This window comes from Biomphalaria glabrata, chromosome 1 (genome assembly GCF_947242115.1).
Source record: "Biomphalaria glabrata chromosome 1, xgBioGlab47.1, whole genome shotgun sequence".
Taxonomy (NCBI): Eukaryota; Metazoa; Mollusca; class Gastropoda; family Planorbidae; genus Biomphalaria; species Biomphalaria glabrata.
The window spans coordinates 2,493,484-2,508,845 of NC_074711.1; the positions used below are offsets into that span (position 1 = coordinate 2,493,484).

At 36.9% G+C, this 15,362-nt stretch overlaps 1 protein-coding gene across 6 annotated transcripts in view; it reads right to left on the reverse strand.

The window, feature by feature from the left end:
- Nucleotides 1–278: 278 nt before the first annotated feature.
- The window catches only part of LOC106062685 (uncharacterized), a 38,364-nt gene continuing 23,280 nt past the window's right edge, over nt 279–15,362 (reverse strand). For 5 of the 6 annotated variants that reach the window (XM_056005097.1, XM_056005052.1, XM_056004985.1 and 2 more), the window contains exons 19-31: nt 14,912–15,079; nt 12,624–13,607; nt 12,087–12,185; nt 10,420–10,717; nt 8,307–8,476; nt 7,469–7,654; nt 6,348–6,431; nt 6,025–6,090; nt 4,715–4,795; nt 3,059–3,221; nt 2,697–2,801; nt 2,452–2,601; nt 279–1,565 (exon numbers count right to left, since the gene is read on the reverse strand). In XM_056005097.1, the coding sequence (XP_055861072.1) occupies nt 982–1,565; nt 2,452–2,601; nt 2,697–2,801; nt 3,059–3,221; nt 4,715–4,795; nt 6,025–6,090; nt 6,348–6,431; nt 7,469–7,654; nt 8,307–8,476; nt 10,420–10,717; nt 12,087–12,185; nt 12,624–13,607; nt 14,912–15,079 (3,138 nt within the window). In that variant the 3' untranslated portion in view covers nt 279–981. The remainder of the gene's footprint in view (nt 1,566–2,451; nt 2,602–2,696; nt 2,802–3,058; nt 3,222–4,714; nt 4,796–6,024; nt 6,091–6,347; nt 6,432–7,468; nt 7,655–8,306; nt 8,477–10,419; nt 10,718–12,086; nt 12,186–12,623; nt 13,608–14,911; nt 15,080–15,362) is intronic. The other variant, XM_056005303.1, reaches the window with a different exon arrangement.

A 15,362-nucleotide genomic window follows, 5' to 3' on the forward strand; every position in this document is an offset into this window, starting at 1 on the left:
AAAATTTGACTACAGGCTAATTCAGAAGTGAAATGCCTTGCTACAGTTCTAGCACCTCAAGTCCTTATCTCAAGATGCTCAAGTATGGCATCTGATGATATGCAATCAAAGTTACACCTGTTCAATTTCAGCTATCAAACAATTAAGAGGATGAAAATTTGAATCATGGCATTGGATAATTGCTTCAGACTAAGTATAGTACCGGTGGTCAGTTGGCTGCCTGGACCTATATCTCACACTTCTGTTCAAACCCTGACCCCCCCCCCCCCCCCCCCCCATTGTTCAGGACATTTGGGTTTTATTTCTGAAGGAATGACAGAAACATGTAAAAGTGAATAAGACAATCAGAGGATGTAAGCTGATGAGATGCAAGATAATGAGTGAAAAATGGTCATCACCCAGTCAGTGATTAAATCTTTACAAAGCATGAGCAGCACTGTATTGGCAACTTCTAGAGAAAGACAACCATTCGGTTGGAGAAAGACTTGGTATGAATAATTTGTCAAAGTAAATACCCATTTCTCTGAATAGCAATCAAAGCAGAGTATCTTTTTTGGCTAAAATTTACATCTGTGGTAACTATTAGTACTGTGAGAATGTGTATCCAGTGTAAGGGTAATGGAGTTGTTAGAAGCTCTTTATATAATCAATGTGAAACAACAGTGAAATATCACACAAAGCTTTGAGTATAGATGTTAGCATTCTAAAAAAAAAATATCACCATTTAATGAATATAAAATACCAGTAAAATGTAAAAATAATTATAACAACCAGTGATATTTACAATAAATAATATACTGACAACAGGCCTATATTTAGCTAGATAATCCAACTGAAGTGAACTTTGAACTTAAGTGTTTAAAAAAAAATTAGAAATAATGAATAAACATGATCTGTCATATTATCACCTTCTATTTTCAATAACTATTGTAGCCTACTCTAGTGCTGCTATTACATGTACATGTCATATTTATTCATCAATTAGCTGGTGCATTCTAATGACGGCTCATCCAATATTGTTCTCAATTTGTTCAATGTCGAAGGAGAAGCCTGCTTTAAATATTCCCTGGCCAGTCTGTCCACTTTCTTTCGACTGGCAATGATAGAGAGAATAACTAGTGGGCTTATCTTGTGGGCTAAACACTTTTCAACCAGAGACAGATTTTCTGAAGACTCTTTCAGTTTATTAATCCTATGCTCAGTTTCTGAGAGTGTAGCTTGCGTTTGACAAGGCCCCTGATTTAGGCTACCTTGCGTTGGGAGGAATACGCTCTGGCGCACAAGGTAAAACACGCTGGAACTTGGTATAAATGTATTTTTATGGTCCTCTGCCCGAACATCTGTCAGACTGGAAAAGGGAGTGAGGTTACTGTACTGTACAGGTAACTGCTGACTCTCTATGCCTGTGACTGGTTCAGGGCTTCCCCGGAGTGCGCTGTTAGCTCTTGCCTGATCTGAAACAACTTTGGTCCTCTCTGCGAATGAGCTTTCCACGGCGTTGAGAGATTCAAGAGTTGCAGTTCTTGATCTGTGCCCTTCGATATATTTCAAAGAGAAATTTTGACCTGGTAAAAAAGAGCACTAGCCATTAGTTCTTTAATAAATATCACCATGTTCCTTAATATGATTACAACACGATACCATATGAACAAGTACAGGCACAAGTAGGCCTACTCTGTTATTACGTTAACAATGTTATGTGCGCAGCATAGTGTGAATGTGGGACGGTGCGAATGGGTGTTGAAAGAGGAAGATAGAGAAGGATCCAAAAATAGAGTAACGTAAACACAGTTATTATTGACATATTATTATTTATTGAATCAAGATTAAAGTTCTTATAATCTGGTATAGTCTGTTTGGTATAAGATTAAGAGTCTCATCTGCTTGTAACAAATAATTAAAACTTTTTGATGTAAACTTCGCATGTAATGAAACTGAAATGAAACTGAGGTATGAACCTATATTTTGTGCACTTATAAAGTATTGGAATGCGTGATGCACAATTCGCAAGATAATTTCCACAAGAACAATAAAAATAAAAGAAAGTAAGCTCCCCTTTCAGAACTTGCGATCTATAAGGCAGATAATGCTTAGGTGATCTATTTCTTCGGCCAAGGGTTAACAAGCAGAGTGTCATGTGACCAGCACAAAGATCAACCGCCTTTACTTTCCCCCAAATAAAGTCAGGTACCTATTAGAGTTGGGTGGACTCAGGAGCACCCTAAAAATACAGAAATTAAAAATTCCAGTCTTAAACGACATTTAAACCCAGGACCCCAGGTTCGGAAGCCAAGCGCATAACCACTCAGCCACTGTGCCTTTACAAGAACAATATTGATTATTATTATTATTTAATTTTGATAAACAATTATAAATCTCTAATTCATTCCACATAAAGATTTTGTAGCTCTAGCAATTATAGTTTTTCTGTACATGAAACGTTTAGTTTACCTGTTGTCAAACTTGCAACTGTAAAGCTTCTGTAACGAGCTTCTTCCAAGAGATAATCATTGTACTGAGCGACAGAACTGTGGATGCTGAGTTCAGGATAGGAAGTGAATTCGGCAGTTTGTCCAAATGAGACAGGAGTTGTCCTTCTTGCTAGAATTAAAAAAAAAACAACAATACATTTTCCAACAGTTGGAAAAATAAATTTTAAAATGGAACTTGGTTAATTCATCTAGCGACAGACTTACTGAGTGCTTCAGTGGAAAGCTCCACAATAAAGTTTTGGTCCAACAAATTCTGGCATATAATCTGAGCTGTTTTTTTAGTCAAAGGTTCGCTTGGGATGGGCATATCTGGAATGTATACATATTTACTGTACATAGACAAAAAAACAACAACATGGACTCAGTGTTGCACCTCTATAAAAAAAAAATCTGGAGTGTTTAAGGAACCTAACTTTGGGCTTAAAACGGAAACAGTCTGCTGATTAAAACAGATATGCAGATGATATAACTTACAATATATTTCATTACAGTAAAAACATTTAAAAACTAATTTGAACAAGTTTTTTTCTTTATTTAGTTGAAGTTTTTGTGCTGTGCTATAGTACCTGCAGGAAGGACATTTTGGTTCTTTATAATCCAGTGAATCAACTCTGCTCCACTGAATGACTTCCTCAGGGACTGTAGCTCTTTCATGATCCGATGGGTAATGGCAGGCGGCTGCCTAGTCGCGTTCTCTTCCATTGTAAGTCTGTCACCTTCGATAGATCGCTGTTGAGGTACATAAAGAAAAAAAAACTAGACTGCAGTTTATAACAAATGTAAGAGCCTGTGAAGTTGATCAAGATAATGTGCCTGTTTTTCTACTGCTATTGAATGTTATATATGCTTTCTTCATTATTGTGTTAACATCCACAAGCTACATTATCATCGTCATCATCTTTCCTTTGAGTTCCTCATGGAACATTGTCCAGAAACGGAAAGATTGATAATGAAATCGACCTGCATTTCGCCAAAGCCATTGCATCCTATGGCAGACTGTCTAAAAATGTCTGGAACAGACATGGTATCACCACAAATACAAAGCTAGGGATCTATCGAGCCATCATCCTCCCTACATTGCTCTATGCCTCAGAAACATAGACAGTGTACAGAAAACATGCAAAGAAACTGAATCACTTCCACATGAGATGTCTAAGAAAAATACTGAATGTCAAATGGTAAGACAAAATACCAGATACTGAAGTCCTTCAAAGAGCAGGTCTGCAAAGCATCCATACAATCCTGATGCAGTCTCAGCTGCGATGGGCAGGACAAGTGTGCAGAATGGAAAACCACCGCATCCCTATTGACTCTTGTATGGCCAACTAAGTGAAGGAAAGCGCTCGCAAGGTAGTCAAAGAAAGTGCTTCAGGGACACCCTCAAAGCTTCTCTAAAGGCGTTCAGCATAGACCCAGCCACCTGGAAGACAGAGGCACATGACAGAGCATCATGGCGTCGCGCTGTGAAAACTGGCACACAGGTTGCTGAGGAAAAGAGAACAACACTGGCAGAAGAAAAACAAGGCCCATGACACTAGCTCCACCTTTAATAACCTGCTCAGCCGAACATTTCGGGATCACATAGATCTCACCAGCCACATGATGAGGAACAGAACCCCAGTGCAAAGTCCTCAGCCCCCTCGGATGACAAAGTGGTTATCATCCAACCACGATGGACGAACTATAATCTTTCTTCATTATCGTGTTAACATCCACAAGCTACATTATCATCATCATCATCATCTTTCCTTTGAGTTTCTAATGGAACATGGAGCCTCCATAAAAACACGCCACTCTCCATGGTCTCTTGCTAGTTTTTTTATGGCTTGTTTGAGATGTGAGGAGATTTCCATGCTAAAATAAAATATTTTTTTTTCTAAATACATCGAAATGTGGGAAGTGTGGTCGAGAGGCTAAGTGTGCTTGAACTTGGCCTGGCTTGGCTCCCTATGAAGGAGGCTCAAGGTTCGACACCCGACTCGGGCAGAGTTGTGTTTACTGAGCGCCTAAAGGCAGCACGGAAAAACCTTCTCCTAGATACATCCCCCCCCCCACTGGTCCACAACTGAGATTGGACCAAAGTGCTCTGAGCATGCTATAAGCATGAAAGTAGCCCTATTAAAAAAACATAATTTATTTAACAGCTGTTAGAAATAAAAAAATAAAAAAAAAGAACTAAAAAGGAAAGTAGTATGAGTTTCATAATTCCTTCAAGAACTTACAAAATCCATGAGGCTTTGAAACAGGGCCAAAAGGTGCAGGGTGGACAAAGTGTAGAGCTCCAGTTGAAATAAAACGTGATTCTGAAAAATAGGACAGGTTTATTTTATCTTTTTATATTATCTTATCTTGTATGATACAGACGTTACTTCAAAAAAGAAGATGATTACGTCCTACATATCATGCATTTAGTCATGACTTAAATTCTGCCAAGTCACTGGTTTTCCTGGCTAGCTCAGGCAACCCATTCCATGCTCTAATAGCACTAGGGAAGAAGGAGCATTTGAACAAATTTGTCCTAGCGTATGGAACGAGGAATGTGCTTTTATTAGAACGAGGAATGTTCCGTTAAGTTTCAACTAACTCACTTTTAACTTTCGTACTAAATGCACAGAATTATGAACAAAAAACATTTTTTGGTTGGCAGCTTTCATTTAGTAGAACAGCAAAGCATCATATTGTAGAGCAGTTTCTCTTCATACAAGGACTTCTTATATACAGTTAATGCTATCGTATAGTAGAGAGCCAGGGCTAGGGTTAGGGTTAAATGAGACAGTTTGGTATCAGCAGCATCAGGGAAGCAGCCAGAAAGTAGTACTGAGTGCCAAAAATTAATTAAGGGTAACAGGCTTTAGAGTGACTCCAGATATGTCTCCCATGGACAGATAGTTTGGTATCAGCAGCATCAGGGAAGCAGCCAGAAAGTAGTACTAAGTGCCAGAAATTACTTAAGGATAACAAGCTTTGGAGTGACTCCAGAAATGTCTCCCATGGACAGACAGTTTGGTATCAGCAGCATCAGGGAAGCAGCCAGTAAGTAGTACAGAGTGCCAGAAATTACTTAAGGATAACAAGCTTTGGAGTGACTCCAGAAATGTCTCCCATGGACAGACAGTTTGGTATCAGCAGCATCAGGGAAGCAGCCAGAAAGTAGAACAGAGTGCCAGAAATTAATTAAGGGTAACAAGCTTTGGAGTGACTCCAGAAATGTCTTCCATGGACAGACAGTTTGGTATCAGCAGCATCAGGGAAGCAGCCAGTAAGTAGTACAGAGTGCCAGAAATTACTTAAGGGTAACAAGCTTTGGAGTGACTCCAGAAATGTCTTCCATGCTTTGGTTTAGTACAAGGCAGCAGAAGTTTGGATTCAGAGTTTTCCATCGTCTTAGGTAACAGTCTACAAAGTCTAATGAGTCAATCCTGCCAGAAAATAAAACTAAGCTATACAACAACACTTATATTTCTACTCAGAAAAATACCCAGAAAAGATCAAGCAAGCCACAATAATAAGGATGAAAAAAAAAACAACTTACAGCCTGAGACAGAAGTAAATCTCTGTTGATGCCTTTACCATTGTTATGAATAAACTTCATCAAATGCTGAAAGTGATTTAAACAAATTAGAAAAAACAACAAACTAAAATAGATACATTTCTTATGGGAATGTTAAATTGCAAAATTAGCGATCTTATCTTATAGATTACAGATGTTATAAGCAATAAGCTCTAGAAAATGTAAAAAAAAAAGCAGCTATCATTATAATAATTATTTAATTTATATAGTGCTTTTAAAAAACTATGATCACATAACAGACTATGGATATATTTATATATATATATAAAAGATATCCCACTCACCATGATAGCCAGCATCCAGGTATGAGCTTGTGGTCCAGAGGAATGTCCAGTCTTCACTAACTGTGAAGCATGGCTTTCAAAATCCTGTTATATATTAGGATGACGTAAATTGTAATTGGCATTCAATCTATTTGAATGTGCAGCTCACATCAATGACATTTATCAAATGTTCTTTCCCTATGCTCATAAGACCAATGCACTTAACTTCAAAGCTAAATATGAGTTTTAATAATGTACTTAAGCAAAATTTAATTTAATTCAAAGAATAAATCGCAATGCATGCCAAAACAATAAGCGTCTACCATGCAGTGGTTCTTGAATGCTTTCACCAATGATCCATCATGGGCATACCTTGGCAAGATTGTTAATACTAATAACGAATGCAAATGCCAGTATGGACAGCATAGAGGGACTGCTTATAGTTTGACATCTAGGCTGTGCAGGGCACATGTTTTGAATAGCAGAAAATCATATGCCAAAGGTAGTGCTTTTTTGTGAGCTGATAGGTGTTCGGTGCCCCCCCCCCCAATTTTTAAAGACCAACTTAGGTACCAGCTTGGTTTAACTAACAAACATAGAAGAGAGCACCTGGCAACAGGCAGCCTCTATATGAGACAGCTGGAGATTTATTACAAAAGCTGCAGGATACATCTTTGAGACCAAAAGTAAATCTATAGCCAAGGACAGACATAACCTAAACGTATAAACCAACCACTGGCAGACTACGGTTTTGTAGTAACCCTAACCATAACCCTAACCCTAACCACAGCTTAGACTGCGCAGCCATGTGAAATACTGCAGTCCTCCTTAATCTTCAGACCTGAGGACAAGCTTTATTATTATTTTATTTTAGCTATGCTGATACACTTGTTAAATACCAATATACCAATATAAGGACATGTTGAACATGGTTTAAATTAAGGAAACATTTAGACATTGTGAACAAACTGCAAGACTTTCCTAATTTAATAATTGCAAATACAATCTAACACATGTTTGATGTGAATTAAATAGCATATTAGACTATTTGATGTATGCATGATATATGTAATAAATAGTTATACATATAATAACAGGAATACATTAAATATATATAAAGAGTTAAGAGGTAAACTACTCACCTGAACAATAAATATCCAAATATTTTCTAAGACTCTGTGAAAGCAGTCATGGTATAGCCAGGTGCTAAATGAATCCAGATATTTTTGTAGGAATGTTGTCACTGGACTCAGACATGAAGAGATAGTCATACTATCGGACCAATGTCGGAGATTGAATTCAAGGCCGTCTTTAATGAACAAATTAGTCTAAACAAATAAGTAAAAACAACAACATTATAAGCATGTAATAGAATCTCTTTGACTTTTGATGTACCTACTGTAAGGCATAATATAGGCCAATATTTTTTTAGTTTGATTATATGATTTCTCTAGGGGGGAATGTGGCTGAGCGGTAAATGCGTGGCTTCCAAACTGAGGGCAAGGCTGGGATTTTGAATACCTCATTTTTTAGGATGATCTTAGGTTCCCCCAATGGATACAGGATACATGACATGGTGGCTGAGTGATAAAGCACTTGGCTTCCATACTGGGGGTCCTGGGTTCAAATCCTGGTGAAGACTGGGACTATTTCTTTCAGGATCTTCAGTTTGCCTCTGAGACCAACCAGCTCTAATGGGTACCTGACATTAGTTGGGGAAAAGTAAAGGCAGTTGGTTGTCGTTTAAGCCACATGACACATCGACCATACAAACAGATGACCTTTACATCATCTGCCCCATAGATCACAAGTTCTGCAAGGGGTACTTTACTTTTTTCAAATTTTCAAAATTGTGTACATAGATAAATATATGTTCTAAAATTACTAGTTTTCAAATTATTTGAGACATTACTTTCAATGGCAGCCAGCGGAGATAGGGTTTGAAAGTAAAATGAAAGCATTCAAACATTAACTAATCACCTTGTACGCCATGAGCCGACACTGTGCTGTCAATACCAACATTAAATGTTGCCGCTGTAGTTCTAATATTTCTTTACACTCTTGCACCCAGCAGACGTGAACTTTACTGACACTTTCTGTTAGGATATCTTTCCTAGTATCTTCTTCATCTGCCCACATAGGCCAGAATTCTTCAGAAGTCAAGACAAATTTTTAAAAATATGATGGCTAATATAAATTATTGTAAGTCATATGCCTTTTTTTTAAAATCAAAAATAGAGTTAGGTTTATTGCAGAGATGACAAAATGGCAGTATTTGAGAAGATTCAGGAAGTTGTGGAGTCATAAACTCTGCACTCTATCCAGAAGAAATGAAGAAATTAATTGTAAACAAAATAAATGAGAAATGGACGAGCTCTCATCCAAATCACAAGAAAGATGATGCTTACTATAAGCTATCCCAACAAGACCAACGTCTAATCTTTCGACTCAGGACCGGACACAACAGAATGCGACAACACATGTACCAGAAGCTCAAAATTGGAACCAGTGAAATCTGCCCATGTGGAGTATCACCAGAGAATGCCGACCACATCCTCCAAAACTGCTCTCTTTACCAAGAGGCCCGTATAAGACATTGGCCCCAAATCACCCCAATAGAAAGAAAACTATATGGAGAGCTCCCTGATTTGGAAACCACTGCGCAGTTCATCTCATGTATTGGTCTAGTCATATGAACACTCCAACATAAGTTATTTCTAGGGGTAGGACAAAATAGCTGGATCATGGATTTGAAGATGGCATACACACCAGAAGGGTGAAAGTGCAACAGCGCCTGGTGATCACACATGCCCAACCTGTGACCTCAACTGTGTATCAAGGAACTGCCTCTTTAGTTGGATGGCTGCCTGGTCATGCAGTCAGCGCACTGGACTGTCGTTCAGACTTATCAATAGTCCCGGATTCAAACCTTGCCCACTCCCATCCCCCATCATCGTGTGGGAGGTTTGAGCTATGAAGTAAATTATCTTCAACTCAGAAGAAACATCCCAAACATGTAAAACATTTTTAAAATATCTCTTGAGAAATGAAAAGCTACAGGGTCATTTAAGTCCCTCCCAATAATACAATAAACTCTACCAAATAGCACTGTTTATCATTTAAGATAAGATAAGATAATTTTATTGATCCAATCAAATGTTAAAAAAGGAATACTGGATATCAATATGTGTGTAGATTGAAATAATTGAAACAACAATCTTAAAATGTAAAAAATAATTTTGCAAAATACAAATTTAACAGTTTTATCTGGGTATTTACACCAAAAAAACACAAGTAACCTGACTTGATGCAGCAGAATAGGCTGTTTCTCCAACCTTGTAAAGCAAACCCCTCCAACTTATCTGTTTGACAGATATGCCATTGAATAACCAGGCAAAAGAAGAAAAGGCAGACAGAGAATGGGATGGAAAAGAGAAGGAACAGGAACCTGTCGTCGAGAGAGATTCTTGTCAAGGCAAAAGAAAAAAGACAAGAGGAATAGAAAGAGACAGTTGACAGATCATTGTGGGTCCCAGAGGATCCAACAGACTATGAAACAGGAGCAGAAGGTCAGGAAAACTGGTTACTGCTAACGTAATGTTTATGATTATTGTCAGATCCAATAATGTAATTAATCCTATACTTTCTATCAATACTTTGAAGTTTTCTATCAATATCTGAAGTTAATTGTTTAGGAAAACAGAAAAAGGTTTTTTAATATGAAACTTGACTTACAAAACTTATAAATATACAGAACTACATGAAAATATAAATGCCATTAATTAAATAATATTGGCATTTATATTTTCAAGTAGTTCTGTATATTTATAAGTTTTGTAAGTCAAGTTTCATATTAAAATAAAACTTATGGCTATCAAAATATAAGTTTGAGTTGGTTTTCATTGGTAATTTTTATAAAAATCCTCATAACCAAAATATCACATATAAAATACAGATTATTACATTAAAAACAGAACTAGATAAACAAAAATCAATACTTTAGACATTCTTCTTTTACAGAAACTCGAAAAAGCTGTTCGACACTAACATTTTTTCCAAATCGCATTAAAAAAATAAAAAGCTTCCATATTACCTTGCGGAATACTTGACCCAAAAAATTTATCCCAGTTAACTCCCCCTGGTGCAGGGGGTATCTGAATATTATCCAAAGTCATGGACGCCAAAAGTTTGGCCTGGTATTCTTCCAGGATATCCAAACAGGCAGAGACATTGTTAATCCTTGTACACATCTGTTGTGTCAACGGCTCATGGCGTTCATTCCACTGCCCTTGGTGACCATAGTAAAACAGACAGTCATTAGCAGTCTCTGTCTGGTGACGGCAGGTCCTGATCATTCCTGAAGTGTAAAATTTGTCGATCATGTCCATCAACTGGGGATCAATGCATTGATTTGAAATGAATATTCACATTTGGCCTGAGTAGCAGCATTAGTAAAATCATTAAACTTGGAGACATTCCAAGGAAGAAGACTAAAAATTAACAGCAATAATTCATAAAACACTAAAACATAATTACTTACAAAAATATATAAAAAAATAAAAAATAAAAACAAAGATAAAGGCACATTTTTTTATACCATATGCTAAGACAAATTAGTATAAGTGATCTTTTTTCTCTTGTTCCATTTTAGAAAAACAAAACCTAATAAAATATTCAGAAAGACACAAAGATAAAGGCACATTTCTTATTCCATACGCTAGAACAAATTTAGCAAGTGCTCCTTCTTCCCTAGTGCCATTAGGGAATGAAATGGGTTCCCTGAATCAGACAGGAAAACCAACGACTTGACAGAGTTTAAGTCACTGATTAACATGCTATGACTAGATGGACACATGAAATGCGTAGGATGTAATCATCAGCCAGTTAACCAATGACGGCAGAATTCGAATAAACATGCACAACTAAATTAACGTATGGATAGGCTGCTGATAGGCATCGGGGGTAATTTTGTTATTTTTTGAAGGAATGTCTATCATTTAATACAGGGGTGCTAAACCTGTGGGTCGCGACCCCGATTGACAATTTGCCAGGGGTCGCCTAAGACCATCAAAAATAAGGATTGTTATTGTCTTCTATTGCTGTATGTGTGGGCAGAGTGGGATATTGTAAAAAGGGGTCGCCAATCTTAAAAGGTTGAGAACCGCTGATTTAATAGATAATATAAGATATCATAAGAAGACTTGACTCAATATGGTCATCTTAAGAATATGAGAACAAGGAAATATAATATCCTATTAACAAAATTTTAAGTAAGGATGATAATCTTTTTTAATGAGATGTCTTTTTCTCACTCCCAGATCCATAGCCTTGTAGTAGAAATATGTTCCTTCAAAACACCTTTAGTGAAATCATTACATTTAGAAAGCCTTAAGGATAGAAGACTTACAAGTAAAGTAGCAATTATACATAAAACACTGAACCATAATCTGCAAATACAAAATTTAATAAAATACTCAGAAAGACACAAAGATAAATACATATTCCTCGTCCCATATGCTAGGACAAATTTGTACAAATGCTACTTCTTCCCTAGTGCTATTAGAGCAAGGAATGGGTTGCCTGAGCCAGCCAGTAAAACCACTGACTTGGCAGAATTTAAGTCATTGGTTAACATGCATGACTAGATTTTTGACAATAAGGACGTAATCTTCTTTTTTGAAGTAACGTCTGTATTTTATTAGATAAGAAGATAAGAATATCATTCTTCTCATAATCTTGTACCATACAGGATTTTCTGACCTTTAAGCCAATGAGTTTTTTAGCAATACATCTTGGTGTAGCGCACAGATCCATACACAACAAGTTGGTGGCATAGACAGTCAGAAGATGACAGACAGACTGAAAAATAAAAAGTGTTATGAAATCAAATATTTATTTTTACTGCATTCAAACCATTTTAAAATTGAACTAAAAGTCAAGACTTCCATAATTTCTCTAACATTGTGACAAAAAGGGGCTGTGTGGGTTGGTTTGGCTTCTGATGATGTAAAGGTCATCTGTTTTTATGGCCAACAGCTAATGAGGATGTCATATGGCCAGCACAATGATCCACTGTTTTACTTTACCGAACTTATGTCAGGTACCCATAAGAGTTGGGTAGACCCAGAGGCAAATTCAAAATCCCAGCCTTTACCCAGATTCGAACCTGAGATCCCTCATTTCAGAAGCCAAGTGCTATACCACTCAGCCACTATCAGTAAGAGTATTAATGATTAATTTGAAATAGCTTTAATTATTTTTATTCTTTGATTATTAATGGCTAGCAATTATTTTTACCTTCAAAACTCTCAGATACATGACAAACTTCAGCTTTAAAATGGATTGCTCTATTGTAATTGTTTCAATAAGTTCTTGGGTAGGAAAGTTGTCATCTGTTGTGGACTGAACGTTCTTGAAGTCAACATACATAGGTATGTCTGTGGTAGCCTCTGTTTGGTCAGACGCAGGTTGAACTAATATCTGCGATGACTGTACGGGTTTCACTTCTCCTGTGTATGTGGCTGCCAGAACGCCACTAAATGAACAAAGCCGTTGGAAGATGACAACAATATCGATCGTTGATCCTGATATAGGCATTACAGCATGGAGGATATTTCGCATCTCTGAAGAATCAATTAAATCTTGAGTCATTTTTTGTTCCTGAGTATTATTAATTGGAGCTTCTTTCTGTTCAGCTAAAGAGTCTTGAGACATGGACTTTGAAAACACAGGTCTCAACAAATCAGAGTTAAAAATATCTTTTTTTACACCAGAAGTCACCATTTTTAAAGGCGGGAATTTGAAGTCTTCATTGTCAGACTGGTCTAGCTCTGAATCACCTTGACCTTGCAGCAAATCATCATCAGAAATGTCCAAATTTATGCTAGGGAGAAAAAAAGTTGTAGAGTTCAAGTCAGGTCTGTAACTCTGATGCTCATTGGTACTTCTTCTAAAATCCAAGTGATCTAAAGCATCTAGAGTATGGAAGAGACTTGGATCTAATTTATTGTCTTGTGACTGCTCTCCTGCTTTGTCTGGTCTGTTGAGTAAGTGTAAATTGTCTGGCAGAGACTTATGGGAAGTGATGGAGAACTTGATGAGTTCTTTGGGATGGCTGGTTTCCAAGTTCAAGGATATGGTATCAAAGTTGCCTTTGTGTTGGGTATCTATCGCATTCAACATTCCATCAGCCTCACTCAATGTTTGGTGCTTTTGGTCACAGGTTTGCTCAGGGCTGTTACACAAAGGAGTTAAGGATTCTTCTATTGAGCAAATGCAATTCTGAAACAAAAGAAATAATAATAACGATTATTTCGTTTATACCGGGGGTGGTAGCAAAAATAATTGAGAGCTATGAGAATATAATACAAGAGTTAAAGTAACAAAATAACTTTTGAACCGGTTCTTCTTGAATGTAGTGAAAATTGATTTTCCTGAGCTCAATGGGGTGCATGTGCTAAAAGTCAGCAAACTGTAAGTGGGGAACATGGGCACAATTAGAGTCCAGGGCTCTCTGAGGGATACATGGAGAGATCAGTTTGCTATGGTAGGAGAGAATTTCTGTGCTACAGTTGTCACAGTGTTATATATATCACAGTGTTATAGATGTTACAGTGTTATAGATGTTCAGTGTTGCAGATGTAACAGTGTCATAGATGTTACATCATCATAGATGTTACATCATCATAGATGTTACATCATCATAGATGTTACATCATCATAGATGTTACATCATCATAGATGTTACAGTGTTACAGATGTTACAGTGTCATAGATGTTACATCATCATAGATGTTACATCATCATAAATGTTACAGTTTTATAGATGTTACAGTGTTACAGATGTTACAGTGTTACAGATGTTACAGTGTTATAGATGAACAAACGACAAAGAGGATTGATGTGATTAAGATAAAAGTAAGAGAAAAAGGGAAGTTGAATGATGGGAAATTTAATTCATGTAAAAGGCTATAACTCACTAAAAGCGGCATCAGAATAGATTATGTGCCTAGAAAGAATCAGTGATTTATGATTGAAAGAATGTAACAGTCAAGACTTTAGCTTATGTATATAGACTAAACATAGCATTGGCTTTGGCTTATGTATATAGATAATGGCAATGTCTTCCATTCCAAAAATTAAGGATGAGTGCAGTGTTTCACATGTTTTCAAAAATGGCTTTTCTTTGAGTCTCGAATGTTTGTCCCGAAGCCTTGGTGAGAGCTCCATCTACTGCAAACTACTTTCCTCTATGCCAGTGAGGGCAAAATTGCGCCTGAGTTGATCTTTGTAGCACTTACGGGAGCTTATGTATATAGATATTATATAGACTAAACACAGCATTGGTTTTGGTTTAATTACATAGATATTATATAGACTAAATACAGCATTTGAATATGTATTTGTTTGTTTTGAGAACTAGGAGAGGCTGCTAAACTAATTGAATGCAACTGTCCAAAAGATAAACTTGTATAACTAACCTGCTGTGGAGTTGAGGTGTCGGATGGAGATGTGAAACTAGAACTAGGGGAGGCTGCTAAACTAATTGAATACAACTGTCCAAAAGAAAAACTTGTATAACTAACCTGCTGTGGAGTTGAGGTGTTAGATGGAGATGTGAAACAGCTAAATGCACTATTGACTGATGGTGAGAAAGAGATCAAAGAGAATGTACAACTTTTACGGTCTGATGAGGAAACACTTTGCTGGTAGGTGAACAGTGGGTGTGCCAGCTGCAAGTTCTGACATCTGTACTGCAATGACATCATTGATGACTATATGACATTAGATTGTCAATGAGATTGCTAATCTAATATGATTTATATTTATTAAACAAAATCATCTTTAAAAGATAAGATAAGATAAATTGGTGAAAAAAAGTATTACTGCATTAATTAATTTAAAAAAAAATTAACTTAAGATTCAATAATAATTGGAATAGCTGTGGCATTCATACTCTCCCGCCTTGACTACTGCAACGCCGTGCTAGCAGGTATACCTGATGACAAAATAGCCAAGCTGCAACGTATACAGAAC